Source organism: Vulpes lagopus, chromosome 22 (assembly GCF_018345385.1).
Source record: "Vulpes lagopus strain Blue_001 chromosome 22, ASM1834538v1, whole genome shotgun sequence".
Taxonomy (NCBI): Eukaryota; Metazoa; Chordata; class Mammalia; order Carnivora; family Canidae; genus Vulpes; species Vulpes lagopus.
This window is the reverse complement of record NC_054845.1, coordinates 10,241,941-10,262,023: the sequence shown is the minus strand read 5'-3', so window position 1 is coordinate 10,262,023 and position 20,083 is coordinate 10,241,941. Positions and strand designations below refer to the sequence as shown.

The 20,083-nt window shown below is 38.6% G+C and overlaps 2 protein-coding genes and 1 pseudogene across 10 annotated transcripts in view; 1 reads left to right on the top strand and 2 right to left on the bottom strand.

Moving 5' to 3' along the window:
* Positions 1 to 936: 936 nt before the first annotated feature.
* Positions 937 to 7,394, bottom strand: NDUFB3 (NADH:ubiquinone oxidoreductase subunit B3). Its single transcript, XM_041737147.1, has 3 exons — positions 7,256 to 7,394; positions 4,236 to 4,377; positions 937 to 1,229 (listed from the first exon to the last, which is right to left on the bottom strand). The coding sequence occupies exons 2-3, from the start codon at positions 4,373 to 4,375 to the stop codon at positions 1,073 to 1,075; spliced, it is 297 nt and encodes a 98-aa protein (XP_041593081.1). The 5' UTR covers positions 4,376 to 4,377; positions 7,256 to 7,394; the 3' UTR covers positions 937 to 1,072.
* FAM126B (family with sequence similarity 126 member B) overlaps positions 7,356 to 20,083 on the top strand; it is a 77,625-nt gene continuing 64,897 nt past the window's right edge. For 2 of the 9 annotated variants that reach the window (XM_041737145.1, XM_041737136.1), the window contains exons 1-2: positions 7,642 to 7,717; positions 8,554 to 8,587. The gene's annotated coding sequence lies outside the window, so the exon portion shown is untranslated. Of the gene's footprint in view, positions 7,483 to 7,641; positions 7,718 to 7,745; positions 7,876 to 8,553; positions 8,588 to 14,136; positions 14,212 to 20,083 lie in introns of those variants that run through there. The other 7 variants (XM_041737141.1, XM_041737142.1, XM_041737138.1 and 4 more) reach the window with 7 other exon arrangements.
* Positions 19,218 to 19,317, bottom strand: LOC121480847 (annotated as a pseudogene).

Here is a 20,083-nt window from a genome sequence, read left to right as displayed (position 1 = left end):
GATAGGGATCCCTGGGTGGCGCAGCGGTTTGGCGCCTGCCTTTGGCCCAGGGCGCGATCCTGGAGACCCGGGATCGAATCCCACGTTGGGCTCCCGGTACATGGAGCCTGCTTCTCCCTCTGCCTGTGTCTCTGCCTCTCTCTCTCTCTCTGTGTGACTATCATAAATAAATTAAAAAAAAAAAAAATGAATCTCTTTAAAAAAGAAAAAAAAAAAGAGAGAGAGATAGCACAAGCTGGGGGAAGGGCAGAGGCAGGAGAATCAGGCTCCAGTTGAGCAAGGAGCCCCATGTGGGGCTTGATCCCAGTACTCTGAGATCATGACCTGAGCCCAAGGCAGATACTTAACAACTGAGCCACTCCAGGCATCCCTAGACTTTCAGTTTTTTAAAGATGAAAAGTGTTATGGGAATGGATGGTGGTGATGGTTGCGCATTTTGAATGTATTTAGTCCACAGGCTGCGCACTTAAAAATAGTTAAGATGGCAAACTTTATCACACTAAAAAAAACTTGAAAAAAAAAAAACAAAAACCCTTTTAGAATATATTCATTTGTTCAAATATATGCTGGTACTCAATACCCATACCCCCAAATATTTCAAACCAAATCTGATATGGCTTAAGACATTGTTAAAAAAGTAATCCCTACACCTAATGTGGGGCTCAAACCCAAGACCCCAAGATCAAGAGTCTTACACTCTGCGAACTGAGCCAGCCACGAGCCCTGAGTTTTGTTTTGTTTTTTTTGAAAGAATGATAAAAACAGACTGAAAGGGGTGCCTGGGTGGCTCAGTTGGTTCAACGGTTGCCTTCAGCTCAGCTCATGATCCCAGAGTCCTGGGATCAAGCCCTCTCTCAAATAAATAACTAAAATCTTTAAAACAAACAACCAACAACAAAAACAAAACAAAACAAAACAAAAACCCCTAAAACAGACTGACACATGTATTATTACTTTATTAAATCTTATTAGTATTTTTTACAGGAAAAACACAGACAAGTAGGCTACATTGAAGAAATCTTATTTTTAGAAGAGAATTAAGAAGCCTTTAAGATACTTCCAGGTATTATCTTCAGTGATGCTTCTTATCTTTATTCTTGGACTCCAGGAAATATTCAGCCCCTACGGCTACCACAAATGCAGCAAATCCCCATTTGAATCCTTTTAATAACGCACCAACAAAGGAAACATTGTTTGCAAATCCACCTGCATATCTCCAAGCTTCATTGCTAGAGGAAAAAAAGGGGAAAATCATAATCACACACAACTTACGTATATTCACTGAGTAAAACAGATTTAATTTTCATCTTTCTAACAGACTTATATGCAACCTTATATAAGTGGATCACAATGGGAATCTTACTGTGACATAAGATAATTAGGTCTATATGTCCATGATTCATATATAAAACATAAGACTTGATTTCACATTTAACAGTTATTTTTTTTTTAAAGATTTTATTTACTTATTTAAGAGAGACAGAGAGAGAGAGGCAGAGACACAGGCAGAGGGAGAAGCAGGCTCCATGCAGGGAGCCTGATGTAGGACTCGATCCCAGGACTCCAGGATCACACCCTGGGCAGAAGGCTGGCATGCAACTGCTGAGCCACCCAGGTGTCCCTCATAGTCATTAATAACTAGACTTTTACAGAATTCTCAAATGCAAGACTCATTTCAGCCTATTCATTACAGGTCAGTTGTGTGGCTTTGCCCATGTTAGTCATTACAGCATCATTTAAAGAGGAAGTTAGAAGCTTGGATATCAAACTTTGTTCTGCCACTTAGATTCACAACCTTGTAGGCTGCAAAAATAACTTAACCTGTCAAGGCATGCTTCCTTTTACTCAATGATGATTAGGGGATCCCTGGGTGGCGCAGCGGTTTGGCGCCTGCCTTTGGCCCAGGGCGCGATCCTGGAGACCCGGGATCGAATCCCACATCGGGCTCCCGGTGCATGGAGCCTGCTTCTCCCTCCGCCTGTGCCTCTGCCTCTCTCCCTCTCTCTCTGTGACTATCATAAATAAATAAAAATTAAAAAAAAAAAAAAATGATGATTAGTATCTACCTTATAGTGTTATTATAGAGATTAACCAGGGTAATGTATGATATATTCTGGCACAGAGAGTATGTAATACTTAACATTATTTTTTTTAAAGATTTATTTCTTTATTTATGAGAGACAAGAGAAAAGCAGAGACATAGGCAGAGGAAAAGCAGGCTCCTCACAGGGAGCCTGATGTGGGACTTGATCCTCAGACCGTGGGATCACGACCTGAGCCAAAGGCAGACACTCAACCATTAAGCCACCCAGGCACCCAACATTATTATTATTATTATTCCAGAGAATCCGAACTTTTCCCTGCCATAGCAGCCTGAGCTTTAGAAGACTGACCTGCTTAAAAAAATAAAAAAAGAAAAAGAATACTGACTTCCTGCTCTGGCAATCATTTTTCCGAATATCCTGAACAGCAAAGTAAACAGAAATGAGAAAGCTCTAGTGAAAAAAAGTCTTCTCTCACAGGTAGGGATTAATGAGTAGAAAAAATAAGATATAAAAAACAAAAACCATCTAACTCTATAAATCTGACTTACTAGAAAATGAGTTAATCAAATCTAATCAGATACCCAAACCAAAGACATTAGAAAAAAAACTACAGAGTAACATCCTTCATGAACACAGATGCAAATATTCTCAACAGAATTTTAGAAAATTGGGTAGTCCAGGTGGCTCAGAGGTTTAGCGTTGCCTTTAGCCCAGGGCGTGATCTTAGAGACCCAGGATTGAGTCCCACGTCAGGCTCCCTCCATGGGGCCTGCTTCTCCCTCTGCCTGTGTCTCTGCCTCTCTCTCTCTCTCTCTCTCTCTCTCTCTGTGTCTCTCATGAATAAACAAATAAAATCTTAAAAAAAAAAAAAAGAATTTCAGAAAATTGAATCCAGCAATATACGAAAAGATAATATATCATGATGAAGGGTTTACCTCAGGAAAGCAAGATTGCGTTGGTATTTTAAAATAAGTAAGTCAGTCATCATATTAACAGAAAAAAAAAACTATGTAAGCATCTCAATAGTTGCAAAAAATCATTTAAAAAGATTCAACACTCAAGAGAAACTCCACAATTGGATAAAAGACATCTATGACCACCCTACAACTAATATACTTAATGGTAAAAGACTGAATGCTTCCTCCTCAATTAGGAACATGGCAGGGGCTCCTGGCTGGCTCAGTTGTAGAGTATACAACACTTGATCTCATCAGTGTCATGAGTTCCAAGTTCCACGTTGGTTGTAGAAATTACTTAAAAAATAAATTAAGAAAAAAAAGGAATAAGGCATGGATGTTAGGTCACACTACTTTTATCCATTATACTAGTAGTGTTAGCCACTGCATGAAAGAAAAAAAGTCTGTAAATTGAAAAGGAAGAAATAATACTGGCTTGAGACAAAATGTTCATCTATTAAGTAAATTCTAAGAAATCTGTAAAAAAAAAAAAACCTGCTAGACTGAAAATCTGAAGTTAGCAAAGTAGTAAGATACAAAGTTGATATATAAAACTCCATTGTATTTTCACACATTAGTAAAGAAAACTGGAAAAGTTCAACAATACCATTTATAATAGCATAAGGTATGGAATAATTCAGGATAAATTTAATAAAATATATACAAGGTTTGTTTTTATTTTTTTACTTTTTAAAAATATTTTATTTATTCATGAGAGACAGAGAGAGAGAGAGAGAGGCAGAGACACAGGCAGAGGGAGAAGCAGGCTCCATGCAGGGAGCCCGATGTGGGACTCGATCCCGCGTTTCCAGGATCACGCACTGGGCTGAAGGCGGGGCTAAACCGATAAGCCACCCGGGCTGCCCACAAGGTTTGTTTTTTAAAGCAATAAAACACTACTGAGAAAATTAAACTGAATCTAAACTGTCCATAGTCTAGCAGACTCAATATTGTTAAGACACCAACTTTCTAGGTTTTTATTTAAATTCCAGTTAGCATACAGTGCAATATTAGTTTCAGGTGTTTAACTTGTTAAGACCTCAATTATCCTCAGTTGAGCTCTGAGTTAATGCGATTCCAATTAAAATTCAAACAGCCTTTTTCTAACTTTGAAAAGCTCGTTTTAACATTTAAATATAAATACAAAGAATCTAGCTAAAACAATTAAGAAAAAAAAGGAACATAGATACTGATCCTGTAGAATAAATTGCCTAAATTATTTAATTATTCTTACCGGCCCCATGGATCCCTTAGCCCTCGTGCAGCCAGCTTCTCCTGGACAGTTTCTAACGGTGTCCCTTCTATCTTCCATTGTTTATAATCTGGAAGTTCCAGTTTACTATGGCCATGATTATGGCCATGTCCATGGGCCATGTCTAAAGGATAAGATTAACGTAAAAAAGAAACATGCTGACTGTAGATATTAAATGCCCAAACATTTGTTAATGTTTTAAAAAGAGAGCCAATATAAATACTTAAAAATTCTGAGTTAATAGGTTTTATAAAACAGCATCCTATTACGTAACTAACATATATTTACAGTTAGGAAATACACATATACAAAATATAAAAAAGAAAAAGTCAATAATCCTCCCACTCAGAGAAAACCACTTACTATTTTGTTCCTTTCTGCATTATAAGAACAGCAAACATTTCTTGTGCCCTATGTGCCAGGTGCATTAAAGTGCTCTAACATGTATTAATTCTATTACTCCTAAAACAACTCTTTGACCTTAAATTACAGTTATATGTGAAGATCATGAAGCTTCAACAAGGTAAGTAACTTTCTGAAGGTAACAAAAAACAGTAAACGGTACAATTGGTTTTGAACCTTGCAGTTTGGTTTAAGAGCCCTAGCTCCTAACTTCTAAGCAATACTGTTTCTTTTTAGTCCTTTCAGTATGCATAATGAAATGAAAATGTACATACTGTTTAGTTACCTGCTTTGTTCAGATGATTCTTTTAAAATGCAGTGCTACTGTGTTTAAATATCTATGGTCACATGAACTTTTTCTGTAAAGAGCCAGATGGTAAATATCTTAGGCTTTGTGGACCAAGAGGTAAAATCAGGTATATTTTGTAGGTAGTTATATAACAAGAGAAAATAATTTCATTGATAAGATTCAAAGTATATAATTTTTTTAGAAAACAGGTCTGATGAAAAAATGAAATTCCCTTTTTTTGGGGATAATATTTTGCTTAACTGGGGTTCAAAGTTAGCATTCTTTAGTTAGCAAATTTATTCCAAATGTTCATATGTAAAACCTTCTTACTTCATGGGCAGTATAAAAACAGGCAATATGCTGGATTTGGTCAGCAGGCTGTAGTTTGCTGACTCCTGAACTGACCAAAGAGACCTTAGGACCCCTAAGGCTCCTTAAATAAAATATGCCTGTAATAGTTACAATAAAGACTTCAGTTTTACTAGTGATTTTTTTAAAGTTTATTTATACTCTCAACACCCAACATGGGGCTTGAACTCACAGCCCCATGATCAAGAGTCACATGCTCTATGGATAGAGCCAGTCAGGCACCCCACCAGTATTATTTTTATAGATAATGTAAAAATAAACTTTAGTTCAGTCCCGATTTAAATTACTATGAATTTCAAATTAAGGGTGTATGAATTAATACCCCCTTTGTATAAGGTTAGCAGTAGCAATTCTATAATCACTGCTCTCCAGAAATAAAAACCAAACCAAATAATTACTACCATAATGTCTGCATTTATAACCACGAACAGGCTCAATAATAAGGCAGGGCTCTTACACGGCATTTTAGAAGACAGAGGTAATTATTAGATAGTGTATACTAAAGATACATCATGTGAAATGTTGATTCCATTAAACAATAGTTCCCAGAATATTGTGGGTTTAAACATAGCAATTCTGACAAATTAACCAACACTTTAATATTTAGAAATACTAGGATAATCACAAAACATTATTTCAATGTTTTTTACATTTAAAAAAGAATGAAACCCAGTAACTACCAAACACAAGTTTAAAAAACATTCACAATTGCAAATGAAACATTTGATCTATTATTTCATTATTATTTGGTGTATTCAATAATATAAAGGAAAAAAGTTACCGTTTCAGATTTCAGGCTGACTTTTGAGATTCAATACATTATAAAAGAAATAGTTTTAGAAGTGTTTAATTAGAAGGACATCTTGGCTTCGAACCATGTTTAAAAAAATTTGTTTCATTTTAAAAATCTTTAAAAAGATTGCAAGACAAACTCTTATTTTGGCAAATATCAATTCTAGAATGCTAACCCTAATTGAGTATTAACATACTTGGAAGGGAATACAAAACAAATGTCAAAATCTTTTGATGAAATAGTTTGAATTTAAAAATATACATGGAGGGGCGCTTGGGTGGCTCAGTTGGTTAAGTGTCCAATTCTTTTTTTTTTTAAAGCTTTATTTATTTATTATTCATAGAGACAGGGAGAGAGAGAAAGAGAGAGACAGAGACAGAGACACAGAGGGAGAAGCAGGCTCCATGCAGGGAGCCCGATGTGGGGCTCGACCCCGGGTCTCCAGGATCACGCCCTGGGCCGAAGGCAGGTGCTAAACTGCTGAGCCACCCAGGGATCCCCAAGTGTGCAACTCTTGATTTCAGCCCAGATCATGGTCTCAGGGTTTTGAGATCAAGCCCTGCGTCAGGCTCTATGCCGGGCAAGGAGCCTGCTTACGATTTTCTCTGCACCCTTTCTTAAAGAAAACAAAACAAAACAAAACAAAATATATATATGTGTGTGTGTGTGTATATATACATATACATATATATATATATATATGGGGGCATTACCATGTATGAAGGCTATTCCAAACTTACAATATTACTATGTTCAGAATATTAACTTGGGAGATAAATCTTTGAACAAAAACATGAAAAGTATACATACTAATTTCTAATTTCCTTTAACAAAATCAATGTTCTAAAAAGTCATTGAGATACTCTGTTTACTCAATGACTATAAAGGGATGCTTTCTGAAATATTTTAAGGAGGTAGAAACAGCACATGGACTTAACTACAGTAATTGTCACCGCATCCTTCTGCCAAGGGCCCTTCTCTAACCCCAGGACTTCATTGTTCTCTAGTGCTAGTTCGTGGATTCCCCTTCCCTCGAGGTTACAGACTCTCAAGACGGTTCTCCACTTAGTCTCTCCCTTTTCTACAATCCCCAGAACAGTGTTTCACGGTTACTCCTGATCAAGAGGTGTCCCACCACCTCTAATTTACCTGACAGCAATCTGACCTCTCACGACACTCAAGAGTCAATCCTCCAGCCCGAGCCAAGCGGAAACGGAAGTTGTCTCTCGGAGTGCCATACGGCAGGAAAGCAGGAGAACCGTTCAACCGTTCCGCACCGGGCCACGGATTCGTGGACCGACGGGAGAGGAAAACACGAAGGATGCTGGAGTTCGACATTTTTTTCCGCGCATCTGTGCATCGGTGGTCTGACTGAGGTAAGAATCATTGTGCAGGACAGAGTGGCAGGGCAGAGGCGATGTTTTCCCCGCTCGGAGGCCGGAATCCTTAGACGCCGTACAGAAGGGCGGGCCGCGAACATGCTCCAGCCAATGAGGGAGGCAGTTTTTAGAGCGTGGAATCGGCCAATGGGAAGGCTGGTTGTTGCGCTGCAGTTGGCAGGCTGCTGCGGGAGGCGGTGGCGGCAAGAAGCCGGAGGCAGCGGGGTGACAGGTAGGCGGCGGCGCCGTCTTTGCGGGGCGCGGAGTGCTGGGTCAGGAGGGCGTTTTCTTCTTCTCGGGCTGCAGGAACCCCCAGAGGGGATGGGACGAGGGTGGTCCGGGAAGGCGGCAGCTGGAGTGGCGGTGGTTCCGGAACCTCGCGTAGACCAGGTAGCAGCTTGGGAGGGCGGTGAGGAGAAGGCAGCTGAGGCGGGGGGAGCCCGGCGTCGCGGGGCGACGTGGGGGCCCCGGGCGGCGGGGGGCTGCGGTGGCAAGGGCCGAGGGAGGAGAGAGGCGGGAGCACGACGCTATCGTGAGGGCTGGAGGAGTTCCTTGCACGAAGCTCCGAGAGAGGAAAGGACGCGCGCGGCATTGCGGGCACCGGAGAGAAATCCTAAGATTTGCTTCTTAGGGTCATTTCTCGAGGTGGGAAGGTGCGTGAAGAGACGCCTATTTGCTGGCGGTCAGAGCCTCCAAACTCTTTATGGCTACATATTATGTAACCCTTGGCTATTATTTACCTAAACAACTAGGTTGTCGCTCTCGGAAGAGGAGGAAGGTCTTGCAGCCTCTTGATGTGTCAGAATAGTGTTTTTTTTTTTTTTTTTTTCCCCTCGTTGGTTTGCGTGCTCCCTACCTTGGCAGGCTCCGTATAGGTGAAGCAGCACGGAGCAGCGTCAGGTCGAGCTTATCCCGACTCCGGACATGGGTCGAGAGAGGCGTCGGTGTGAGACGAGCAGCCAGGGTGGTGTTTTGTAGTGTTTATGAATTTATTTGTTTCCAACGGTCAGTGCTGATCACAAATACTTTTTGTTTGTTTGTTTGTTTTTGTTTGTTTTTAATCTTCAGGAAAGTGGAGAGCCTCAAAAACCTATAGTAGGAGGTAAGTGCGAGTTGGAAAAGGACTAGAAATTTAGTTGTTAGGGTTTCCCTCCCCCCCCCAGCCCCCCACCTAAATATTGTGGATGTTAGAGACCGTGAAAATCAGGTGGTGGTGGTTTTTTGGGGCATAAGGTAGGGGAGAAGAAGTCCTCTTTTAAGTAATATGCTCTTTTACGCCTGATAAACCAGTTGCCTGGAATAGTTATGAATGATTTCTTAGGTTTAAAAGAGTATGCTCTTGGAACCTCTCCAACGGAGGTTAAAAAAATGTATTCATGGACAGGATTAACTGTAAATTATCCTTTTTCTGAGTTTTTACAACTGCACAGTGGAATAGAGAATAAAATAGGAATTCCATTCAGTATGTGTTTACCGAATCACAGACTGCCTTAAAAATGAGGTGTCCTAGCACACTGGGAAACTTTAAAAGACGCATCATAAATTGCTAAAATGTAAGCCTTTGGCTGAGAAGATAAAGACTAAGGTAGTGTGAGCACGTGTACGATTTTCGTTTTTGTTTTAGCGATGATTTAGTATATCCCAGAGCTTAAATGAAAAGACTCTTGATTTTCCCTCTAAATATCATTTGGTAAAGAGAGGTAGATCATTAGAGTTTGTACTGAAATGTTTAACCACTGAAATATTTATCAGTACTTCAGTCAAAATTTTTGATTCCCGGTGTTTTCCTTGGTCTTTTTTTACCTTTTTGCAAGAATAATACTGTCTCAGTCTCAAAGAATACTGCTGTAGGTGCAGTTCTGTAGTGTGAGTACCTGCAAACAAATCTCTGCTGCTTGTGCAGGGTGGTGTGAGTGTGTGCCTGTGTGTGCCTGTGTGTGTGTGTGTGTGTGTTTCTTATGTAACCAGCCTGCTAGAGCTCTTAGAGAACTAATGGCTGATTTTGAACGGCCAGTAGGTGTCATCGTAGAATGCAACAAAGTTGAACATTGAGTAGGAAATTACCAACTGATTTAAGAAATGCCAGTCAGAATTAGAATATAATAATAATTGGCCTGTTATTTATATAATATTAGAAGCCCACTTTCCTGACACATTTCAGTATTGGAGCTGTTTATAGGAAGTTGAAACACTGGCTTAAAGAAGTATAATTTTTTTTTTTTCTCTAAAACGGACCTGTAGAGTTTTTAAAATCCAGCTCTTAAACCATCTTGACATGCAATTTAGATTTAAGTTTGTTTGATTTTTTAAAAAAATTTTAATACACAGTTTTGGCATTTAATAGTAGTTTATTAAATTCTATAATTAAGATTTTCAGCTTGATGGAGCTTTATAATAGAAAAAACAATGCTACATAATAAAAAAAACTAAAATGATAAAATATGGAAAGAAAGTCTCCAAATTATCAGCTGCACCAAAAAAAGTGCTTTGTTGTTGTTCTTTTAAAGCAAGAACAGAGGAGTTTCTATCTTTCATTCTGTGGTTTCTTAGTTTTTTTGTTTTGTTTTTTTTTTAATTTTTATTTATTTATGATAGTCACAGAGAGATAGAGAGAGAGGCAGAGACAAAGGCAGAGGGAGAAGCAGGCTCCATGCACCGGGAGCCCGACGTGGGATTCGATCCCGGATCTCCAGGATCGCGCCCTGGGCCAAAGGCAGGCGCCAAACCGCTGCGCCACCCAGGGATCCCTTCTTAGTTTTTTTGATGTCCAAAATAGCTTCTTTTTATATTTTTATCTGGCTACTAGACTATGTGCCTTTCTCAGGATGATGAACTGGATATTTGTCATGGTCTAAAATATAACATCATGAATTCTGGAAGGAGCTGGCACAGAAAGCTTTTGAAGGTTGCTTACAACTGGTGTGAATACAGCCGGTTACCTGCAGAGCCTTCTTCTAAGCTCTTGTCTCTTTGTAGCTCTGATACTTTGCCTGCTGTTGATACAGTGTTAAAAAAAATTGAGTTGGACCTAATTCAGGAATTCTCATTGAGGGTAGAGAGTTACATATGTATCAGAATAATCTAGGAGTTAAAAAAAAAAAAGGCATACACACATAACTATTGTCTCCACTTCCCTTCAGAATCTTGGTGGTAGGGGGAATGTGAAGAGAAATAGATATATTTTGAAGGAAAAAACATCTCCTGGGTGATGTGGTTCACCACTGGCTTCCATGTTAGAATTATTGATCTAATTCATGGCTCTCATACTTGTGGTATGAAATAGCAATGGTAGTTTTCCCTTGAAAGAAAAGGCTGCTAAATCTACCAATATTCTTATAGCTCAATAAAATTTCACCATTTAACATTATAGCTGGGCTAGAGTCTCTAACCAGGAGCTGAAGTTGCCAGAAATAAAAATTTCCTGACTGTTTTGGTTTGATTTAGTTTTTACTTGGTAGTCGCTATCCATAAAACAAACTAATTTCTTCCACAATTCAGACCTGTGCTAATTTGCACAGATATTTAGTGATAATCTTGTTTTCTCTCTCTTTTTTAAAGATTGTGTTTGTTTGTTTATTTATTTATTTGGAGAGAGAGAGAAAGCGAGCCAGGGAGCAGAAGTGGGGGAACAATAGAGGGAGAGGGAAAAGCAGGCTCCCCACTGAGCAGGAAGCCCCACATAGGGCTCAATCTCAGGACCCTGGGATCCTGACCTGAACCAAAGGCAGACACTTAACCAACTGAGCCACCCAGGGGCCCCTTTATCTTGTTCTCTTAAAATGTCTCTGAAAGCTATCTAGTTTAAGAATTAAATAGAACTGGAAAATAAAAATTGGAAGTTCTTGATTAAAGTTCTTTTTGTGATATTGCTGTGATACAGTGAAAATATACATTTATCTTTTGTGTGAACATTCATTCATATATGTTAATATGTTAAAAATTGGAACTTTGAATGTGTTGACTTTGACATGGGCCCTGTTTAGAAATTCCTGGTTCATTTTTACAAAGTTTGAGATTTTCTGTTTGGGTCTCTGCCATGGAGACAAGTATGAGAAGAAGTAGATGAGTAGACTAATTTTGGAGGAAGATGTAAAAACTCAATTATGTAATATATTAAGAGGTCATTCTATAAATGACTTTGATCATTTATAGAATTATAGTTCTTTCTAGGTTTGAAATACAACAAAAGTCATGAAATATGGTAAGTGGGTAGCCTGGGTGGCTCAGCGGTTTAGTGCCACCTTCAGCCCAGGGCGTAATCTTGGAGACCCGGGATCGAGTCCCATGTTAGGCTCCCTGCATGGAGCCTGCTTCTCCCTCTGCCTGTGTCTTTGCCTCCCTCTGTCTCTCTCTCTCTCTCTGTTTCTCTCATGAATAAGTAAATAAAAAATTTAAAAAATATATGGTAAGTGACTCCAATTTATTGGATGGCAAAGTAGGGGTTACAAAATATTTTGTTCATTGTAAAACACTGAACTCCCAAAAATGTTAGAATTCAATTTATCACTTTTGTTATTATGGACCCTTAACTCTTTTTTTTTTTTAATTGAGGTAAAATTGACATAATCCTTGACACTTGATAGTCCTTGGTTTCTAATTAATAAAGACTTTTGTTAGCTACTAGGATTTGTCAGTTTTCTTGCTTAAATTCCTGTAGAGGGAGTTGGATGCTGAGTGGGGAATGAAACTAATAATTTTTAATATATTCTTTTATATTGAGGATTAAAAGCAATTTTTTAAATTAAACTTTATTTTTTAGAACAGTTTTAGGTTCACAGTAAAATCGGGTAGGAGGTACAATGATATCCCATATACTCACCCCATACACTTGTGGATCCTCCCCATTATCAGTATCTCCCACAGAATGATACATTAGTTACAATTGAGGAACCTACATTGATACATCATTATCACCCAAAGTCTATGGCTTACATTAGAGTTCAGTCTTGGCCTTGTACATTGGACAAATGCAAAATGACATGTATCTACTATTATGGTATTAACAGAGTAGTAGTGGGGCTTTTTAACCAGCTTTTTATAGTTTTATAGTTCTTTCTTTCTAAATGAAAAAAAGTAGTGGGGAGTATACTACTGTCCTTTCTACTTGATGATTGTAAAATCTAAAGTTAATATGAACTTGGAGTCTGTCATAGTACTTACTGTTTGTGGAAAAAGACTAGAAGGAGTGAATGTTTGTTTCTCTTCAGAGTTCTGTGGTCAAATCTCTTCTAATTCTGTACCTTGTCCCTCTGATTTTATTTGCTCAGCATCTAAATGTGATGTGATTCTTAAATCTCTGTCTTTAATCCAGAGCTTTTTCTTGATCTCTGGTTCCTGTTCTGTAAATCTAATTGCCTGCTAGATGAGGACGACCTGCAGGTCCCTCAAATATAGTATATCTAAAAGTGAATTCATATTTTATCTTCTATCATCTAATGTGCTGAAGCTGGAACCTGGTATTATCTTTGATGCTTTACTCATATACTCCTCATCTCAGCAATGATAGGTTCTGTTGACTTTATTCTCTTACTACTTTTTAAATTCTACTTCTCTTAATTTCTACAACCTCTAGAAGGAGTGTGAAGAGTTAGGACTTAGAAGTACACTACCTTTTTTTAAAAAAATTTTATTTATTTATGATAGTCACACACATAGAAAGAGAGGCAGAGACATAGGCAGAGGGAGAAGCAGGCTCCATGCACCGGGAGCCCGACGTGGGATTCGATCCCAGATCTCCAGGATCGCGCCCTGGGCCAAAGGCAGGCGCTAAACCGCTCCGCCACCCAGGGATCCCAGAAGTACACTATCTAGATGAGAATTCCAGCTCCACATTTGCAGCCTGTTTCTTTGTCATTAAAAACAGAGTTGTACAACTGCGCAGTTGCATTCTTAGGCATTTATTCCAGATAAATTGAGACTTATATTCACATAAAAACCTGTATATGAGGACAGCCCAGGTGGCTCAGCGGTTTAGCGCCGCCTTCAGCCCAGGGCCGGATCCTGGAGACCCAGGATCGAGTCCCACATTGGGCTCCCTGCATGGAGTCTGCTTCTCCCTCTACCTGTGTCTGTCTCTCTTTCTCTCTCTCTCTCTGTCTCTCATGAATAAACAAATCTTAAAAAAAAAAAACAAAAAAAACAAAACCTGTATATGAATGCTCATAGCAGCTTAATTCCTAACAGCCCCAAACTGGAAACAACTCAGATATTCTTCAGTAAATGAATGGTTAAACAAACTGGCACATTTATACCATGGACCACTAGGCAGCAATAAGAAAGATTGAACTATTGATACACGCAACATCTTAGAAGACTCTCAAGTAAAAAAACAAAACAAAACAAAACATAACAAACTACTCCCAAGAGGTTCCATACCGTATGATTCCATTTATATAATGTTCTGAAAATAACAGAATTATAGAGATGAAGAGCAGATTAATTATTGCCAGGGGTGAAGAATCAGGGGGGATGGAGCCTTTTGTTAAAACAGTTCTGTATTTTGATTGTGGCAGTAGTTACACAAATATACATATGTCATAAAATTGTATAGAACTACACAGACAAATGAGCACTTATATAACTGTTGATATCTGAATAACCTCTATAGACTGTGCCAATGTGAATTTCTTGGGTCTCGGTATTTTACCATAGGGCAAGATGTTACCCTTGGAAGAAACTGGACCAAGGGTACCTGGGACGTCCTGGCACATATTTTGGGAACTTCTTGTGAGTCTATTTATATATATATAAAAAAATTTAGAGTAATTAGATTAAATGAGCAAATATAAGTAAGGTTCTTATTATAGTATTTAGTAGATCATAAATACATAGTAAATTTAATGGTAGTGGCAGCAGCAGCAGTGATAATTCAGGCCTCTAACCTCTTTCTAGGCCTTTCACTTGGACCATGCCAGCAGTCTTATGGGTCATCATGGCCTCAGTCTTTTTTCTCTCCCGGCCATTCTGCTGTGCTCTTTCCAAAATGCCTATCACATATTACTTATTTCATGCAAAATACTTTAATGGCTCCTTGTTGTACTTTCATACATTAATTTTATTTTTTAAATCATAGTGGAATGAAACATCGGAGTCAGCATGACTTCTGGGTGAATAGGTGAATTAAAGATAAAAAAAATTCTTGAGTGATTTTTCTCATCTTCAAGGAATTATTAAATATTATTTTAAAGTTGTTCGGTGGTTTTTTTGGTTTTTTGTTTTTTTAGGGGAAGGTTTTTCAGCACTGATGCCTAACACCCTATGCCAAAACTTAATGACTTAGGAAAAAGAGATTTATTATTTTTCATCATCTGTATGTAGGTTGACTGAGCAGTTCCTCTGTTGGTTTCACTTGGCTCTCTCATATAGTTGAATCTGCCTAGAGAATTGACTGAGTTGGAAGATCCAAGATGTCCTCACTCACTTGTTTGCACTTGGTGCTAGCTGTCCATTAAAGTGCTTCAGTCTTCTCAGTGTGACTTCTCATTCTCTACTAGGCCAGTCTGGCAACCTTACATGGCATTTTCAGGGTAGCATTCTCAGAAGGTAAAGGTGGAAGCTATAGGGCTACAAGCGGTCTTTGGAGCTTAGGCTTTGGAACTTACATAATGTTCCTTCCATCACATTCTGTTGGTCAAAGCAATTCACAAAGCTAGCCTAAATTCAGGGGGATGAAGAAATAAAGATAAAGACCTTTGTCTCTGTCAGTTTGGACTGCTGTAACAAAGTATGATAGACTAGGCAGCTTAAACAACAATTTATTTCTCAGTTCTGGAAGCTGGAAAGTCCAAGATCAGTGTACCTCTAAGTGTACTCATCCCACTTATGAGAGCTCTACCCTCAAGACTTAATCACCTCCCAAAGGCCTCACCTCCTAATACCATTACTTTGAGGGTTAGTATTTCAATATATAAATTTTGGGGGGATACATTCAGATTATTTTCCATTTTCTTAATGTAAGGATGAAAAACAGTAAAAAAAAAATGACATCACTAAGAATTTTTGAAAAGTTTTGCTGAGACTTAATAACTATAAATAAAAATATTAGTATAAAAGATGTTAAATGGCAAGCTAGGTAGGGCAGGTTTATTTATTTTTTAAAACATTTTATTTATTTATTCACGAGAGACAGAGAGGCAAAAATAGAGGCGAGGGAGAAGCAGGCTTCCTGCAGGGAACCTGATGCGGGACTCAAGCCCAGGACTCCAGAATCACAACCTGAGCTGAAGGCAGACGCTCAACTACTGAGCCACCCAGGTGCCCCATAGGGCAGGTTTAAAATATTTATGATAATCTGTATAATATATGGGAAGTCAACCTTATTTGATTGTTATACATACAACAATAAATATTAACTTAAAACTTGAAGGAGGTTATTCTGTAGAAAGGTCACTTTTTTTTTAAATTTGAACAGCTTTTAAATAGCTGTTTAACATCTTTCATCAAAATGTTTTTTCCTAACCTCTTATTTTCATGTAATTTGGTCTTGCCAGTCACAGTTTTATAAGTCACATTACTTTTCTAGAACATAACTCCCAAATGTTGGCAAGAAATTACTATATTACGAAATCTTGTCACTGGACCAAACTACTATAAACACCCCTCCAACTGAAGTATAATGGTGCCGTACCTTCACAGAGTACAGGTTTTTTGTTTAGTCTTGCTTCCTACTCTACTCTCTTCAGTGGAAATGTCTTATATTTTATTATCATCATTAAATTGAAGCATAACTGAGATGGCTGTTGGAATCTTAGACCATAGATTTGTTGCTGGAGTCTCTTTTTCACCTTAGCAGTGAGGAATTGTGTTTGGCTGCTAGAAAGAGAGATAAAGAACCATTGCTTAAACAAGATAGTAGTTCATGTCTTTGTCTTGTGGGGTAAAAATCAGAAATTGGGAGTCTAGGATTGTTAGGGCAACTGGATAGAGTTGTCAAGGATGCAGGCTCCTCCTTTCTTTTCCTTATGCCATTTTTAGCACTTTAGGCTTCCATTCTCAAGATCACAGAATGGTTACTAGCTACCCAGCCATCACATCCAAGTTCTAGGCAAAGGGAAGAAGAAGAAAGGCAAAGAACAAAAGGGGCACGCTTCTCATCTTTTAAGAAACCTTTCTAGAATTACTCACACAGTATTTACCAGAACTTAATGATTTGGGCATATTTGGCTATAAGTGAGGTTCAGAAATAGTTGAGCATATAGGGTAGATCTGTGGGGGTAGGGGTAGGCATCCATATTCGGGGGGAACTAGTAGTCTTTGCCATATTTCTCTGCTGAGTCAGCTGCTGATTGCCCAGTTGTTGCTGCTAAGTTGTTCATTCAATAAACTTGAATTAATTGCTGTGTGCTAAGCTGGGTGGAGCTGGAAATGCAAACCCTGCCCTGGAGAAGCTATGGTTTAATAATAGGACTAATCAACCTGTGCACAGGTGTCTAGGAATTGAAAGTATTAAGTGCTGTATTCTATTAGGACTAGTTACCACTGTATTTCTGCCTACTGCATCAATTTACAAGAGGCTTAAGATGGATAGGGAGAGGCGATTGCTTTGAAAGAGCAATATCCGTGGAAAGAAATCAGTTGTTCTCTGCTTCCTAAGGAGAAGGAATGAAGGCTGTTTTCCTTCCCTAAAGGCTAGAGAAAGAGGTGTCCTAAAAGAATCACTCTTAATGTTTTGTGTGCTTTTAAGAAGAGAGACTATTGTTGTAAACAAGTTTTTTTCCAGCATGGGGCAGAAGCTGTTTAACCAGAGATATTGTGACATGAAGTAATGAGTATAAATGATATTTTGATGTCTAGACACTGTGGATTTTTTGTTTCACTGTTTTGCTTACATTTATAATCAAATTAAATGATAAACTTTAGTTAGAGATTAATAAAAAGAATGATATGGGGCGCCTATGTGGCTCAGTCGGTTAAGCGTCATGACTCTGTTTTGGCTCAGGTCATGATCTTCTGGTGGTGAGATCAAGCCCTATGTTGGCATTCATGCTCAGATTGGAGTCTGCTTGAAGATTCTTTCTCTCTGCCCCTCCCCTCACTCGCACATACTCTCCCTCTAAAACAAATAAATATATCTTAAAAAATAAATAGGAATGATATAATTTTCTTCCCATCAATTGCACAGGTTCCAGGGGGTCTGTGGACTCTAGGTTGGGGTGGCCCAGCGGTTTGGCGCCTGCCTTTGGCCCAGGGCGCGATCCTGGAGACCCGGGATCGAATCCCATGTCGGGCTCCCGGTGCATGGAGCCTGCTTCTCCCTCTGCCTATGTCTCTGCCTCTCTCTCTCTCTCTCTCTCTCTGGGACTATCATAAATAAATAAAATTAAAAAAAAAAAAAGAATTTGTGAATGAAGGAGGAAGAAAGGGTTTCAAATGGATGCCAGATTGTTTAAGAAAGGCTTTAAAGAGGAAGTGACTTTTGATCTGAGTCTTAAGAGTAGATGGTTAGGCTAGAAGGTAGTTGAAAGGCATTCTTGAGAGGAGAGAATAGCTTAAGAAAATGCATGGAGGTATGAAATAGCCTGACATGTCATGGAATTGTAGGTAAACATTGATGAGAGACTTCTGTGTTCAGCCAAGGTATAATTTCTGTTCCTACCAGTTGAGCCATTTTGTTCATGAGCATAGTGAGCAAGTGCTAGTGATAGCCTCTTTGTAGCCAGTTCTTAAATATGTACCTCTGATCATTCTTTTCAGGCATGATGAACAATCAGATACAACTACCTGTAAATCTGCCTACTGAGAGGATTTCCCTTTTCTACTGTGTTGCAGGGCCACCTCTATATAGGGGTAATGCTGGTATCTCATATTGGAGCCATGTGAATTTTTCTTTCTTTGATCATGAGGAACTCTGCAAATTCTTAGATTAAAGGAATGTTGACATTTAGTAGAAATGTGTACCATGGGTGTTTGATCCATTTGTTTTTAAGGTTTATTTGTGCTTTCAGGGCCTGCACTAACCTTATGTATAACCTTTTATAGTCAGGATCAGCTACTTATGTAGTGCTAATAATACCTGATCTTCAAATAGTGGCTTAAAATTTTTTAAAAATTTTGTTTTTTCTCCTGTAAAATGTTGCAAGTTTGGGCAACTGCAGATGCGGAGTTATTGCATCTTTATGTTTTTTTCTGCTTCTGTTATCATAGTGGCAAGGGAAAAACAGGAGATTGCATACTGGCAGTTAAATGCTTCCACAGGAATCATTTCTGCTCATTGGTCAAACAAGTCATGAGGTCACATCTGACTTTAAAGAAGGTAGAGAGCTATCATCTCATGTGCTCAAAGGATAGGAAAAGCTAATATTTGGTACAGTATCATTTCCATTTAATGATGGAACACTGCTAGCACATTCAGCTTTATGGCTTGGTAGGTTAGAACACCCAGTTGTTAAGAGTTGATCAGGTCACATAGTCATTTTGGTGCCCTATGGTTCTCTATCAGAACCCAAAAGCCAAGCAAGGAACTCTTTCTCAACAGTAGTATAATCATCTACAGAAGATGGCATAGCTTTATTCTAAGCAGTGATTCTCAGGGCTCCTGAGTGGGTGAGTTGTTTAAGTGACTGACTCTTGATTTTGGCTCTGGTCATAATCTCAGGGTCATGGGATTGAGCCCCATGTTAGGCTCTGCACTCAGCACGGAGTCTGCTCGGGATTCTTTTGCTACCTCTCCATGCTCCAATAGGGCATGTGACTTTTTTTCTTTAAAAATCTATTTTCACCATGAAATTATGTTTAAAAATATGGAACGCTTCACGAATTTGCGTGTCATCCTTGCACAGGGGCCATGCTAATCTCTGTATCGTTCCACTTTTAGTATATGTGCTGCCAAAGCAAGCCCGGCATGTGACTCTTGATCTCAGGGTTGTGAGTTTGAGCCTCATGTTGAATGTAGAGATTACTTCAAAATAAAATCTCCTACCTCAAATAAAATCTTAAAAAAATAAATATGTTTAGAATAGTGTGCCACATCTAATAAATGCCACATAAGTATCAGCTAATAATACCAGTAATCATACAAAATCTTTATGGAGAAAATATAGGTGGGTATGTTTTTAACCTTAGCATCGGGAAGGAGTTCATTAAAAAACAAAAAGCATAGTACTATAAAGAAAGAAAAAGATTGACAGATGTGACTAGCTGTTTCTTAATTTGTAAATCTAAATTTTAAAGATAAGCTCCTTTGTAATACATTAGATTGTATTTAAAATTAGAAATAGTACATCCGTTTTCTAGTACTATTTAAAAAGGAAAAATGGGGCAGCCCTGGTGGCCCAACAGTTTAGCACCGCCTTCAACCCAGGGCAAGATCCTGGGGACCTTGGATCGAATCCCATGTTGGGCTCCCTGCATGGAGCCTGCTTCTCCCTCTGCCTGTGTCTCTGCTTCTCTCTCTCTGTGCCTCTCATGAATAAATAAATAAAATCTTAAAAAAAAAAAAAAATAAATAAATAAATAAATAAAATCTTAAAAAAAAAATAAAAAGGAATAATGGTTACAATAAGAAACCATTATTCCCCAAGAAGGGAAGAAATATTTAGGCACTTAGATGCTCACCCCTACTCCATCCCTTTTTATTCAATTTCCTGCTTACTCTTTTTCC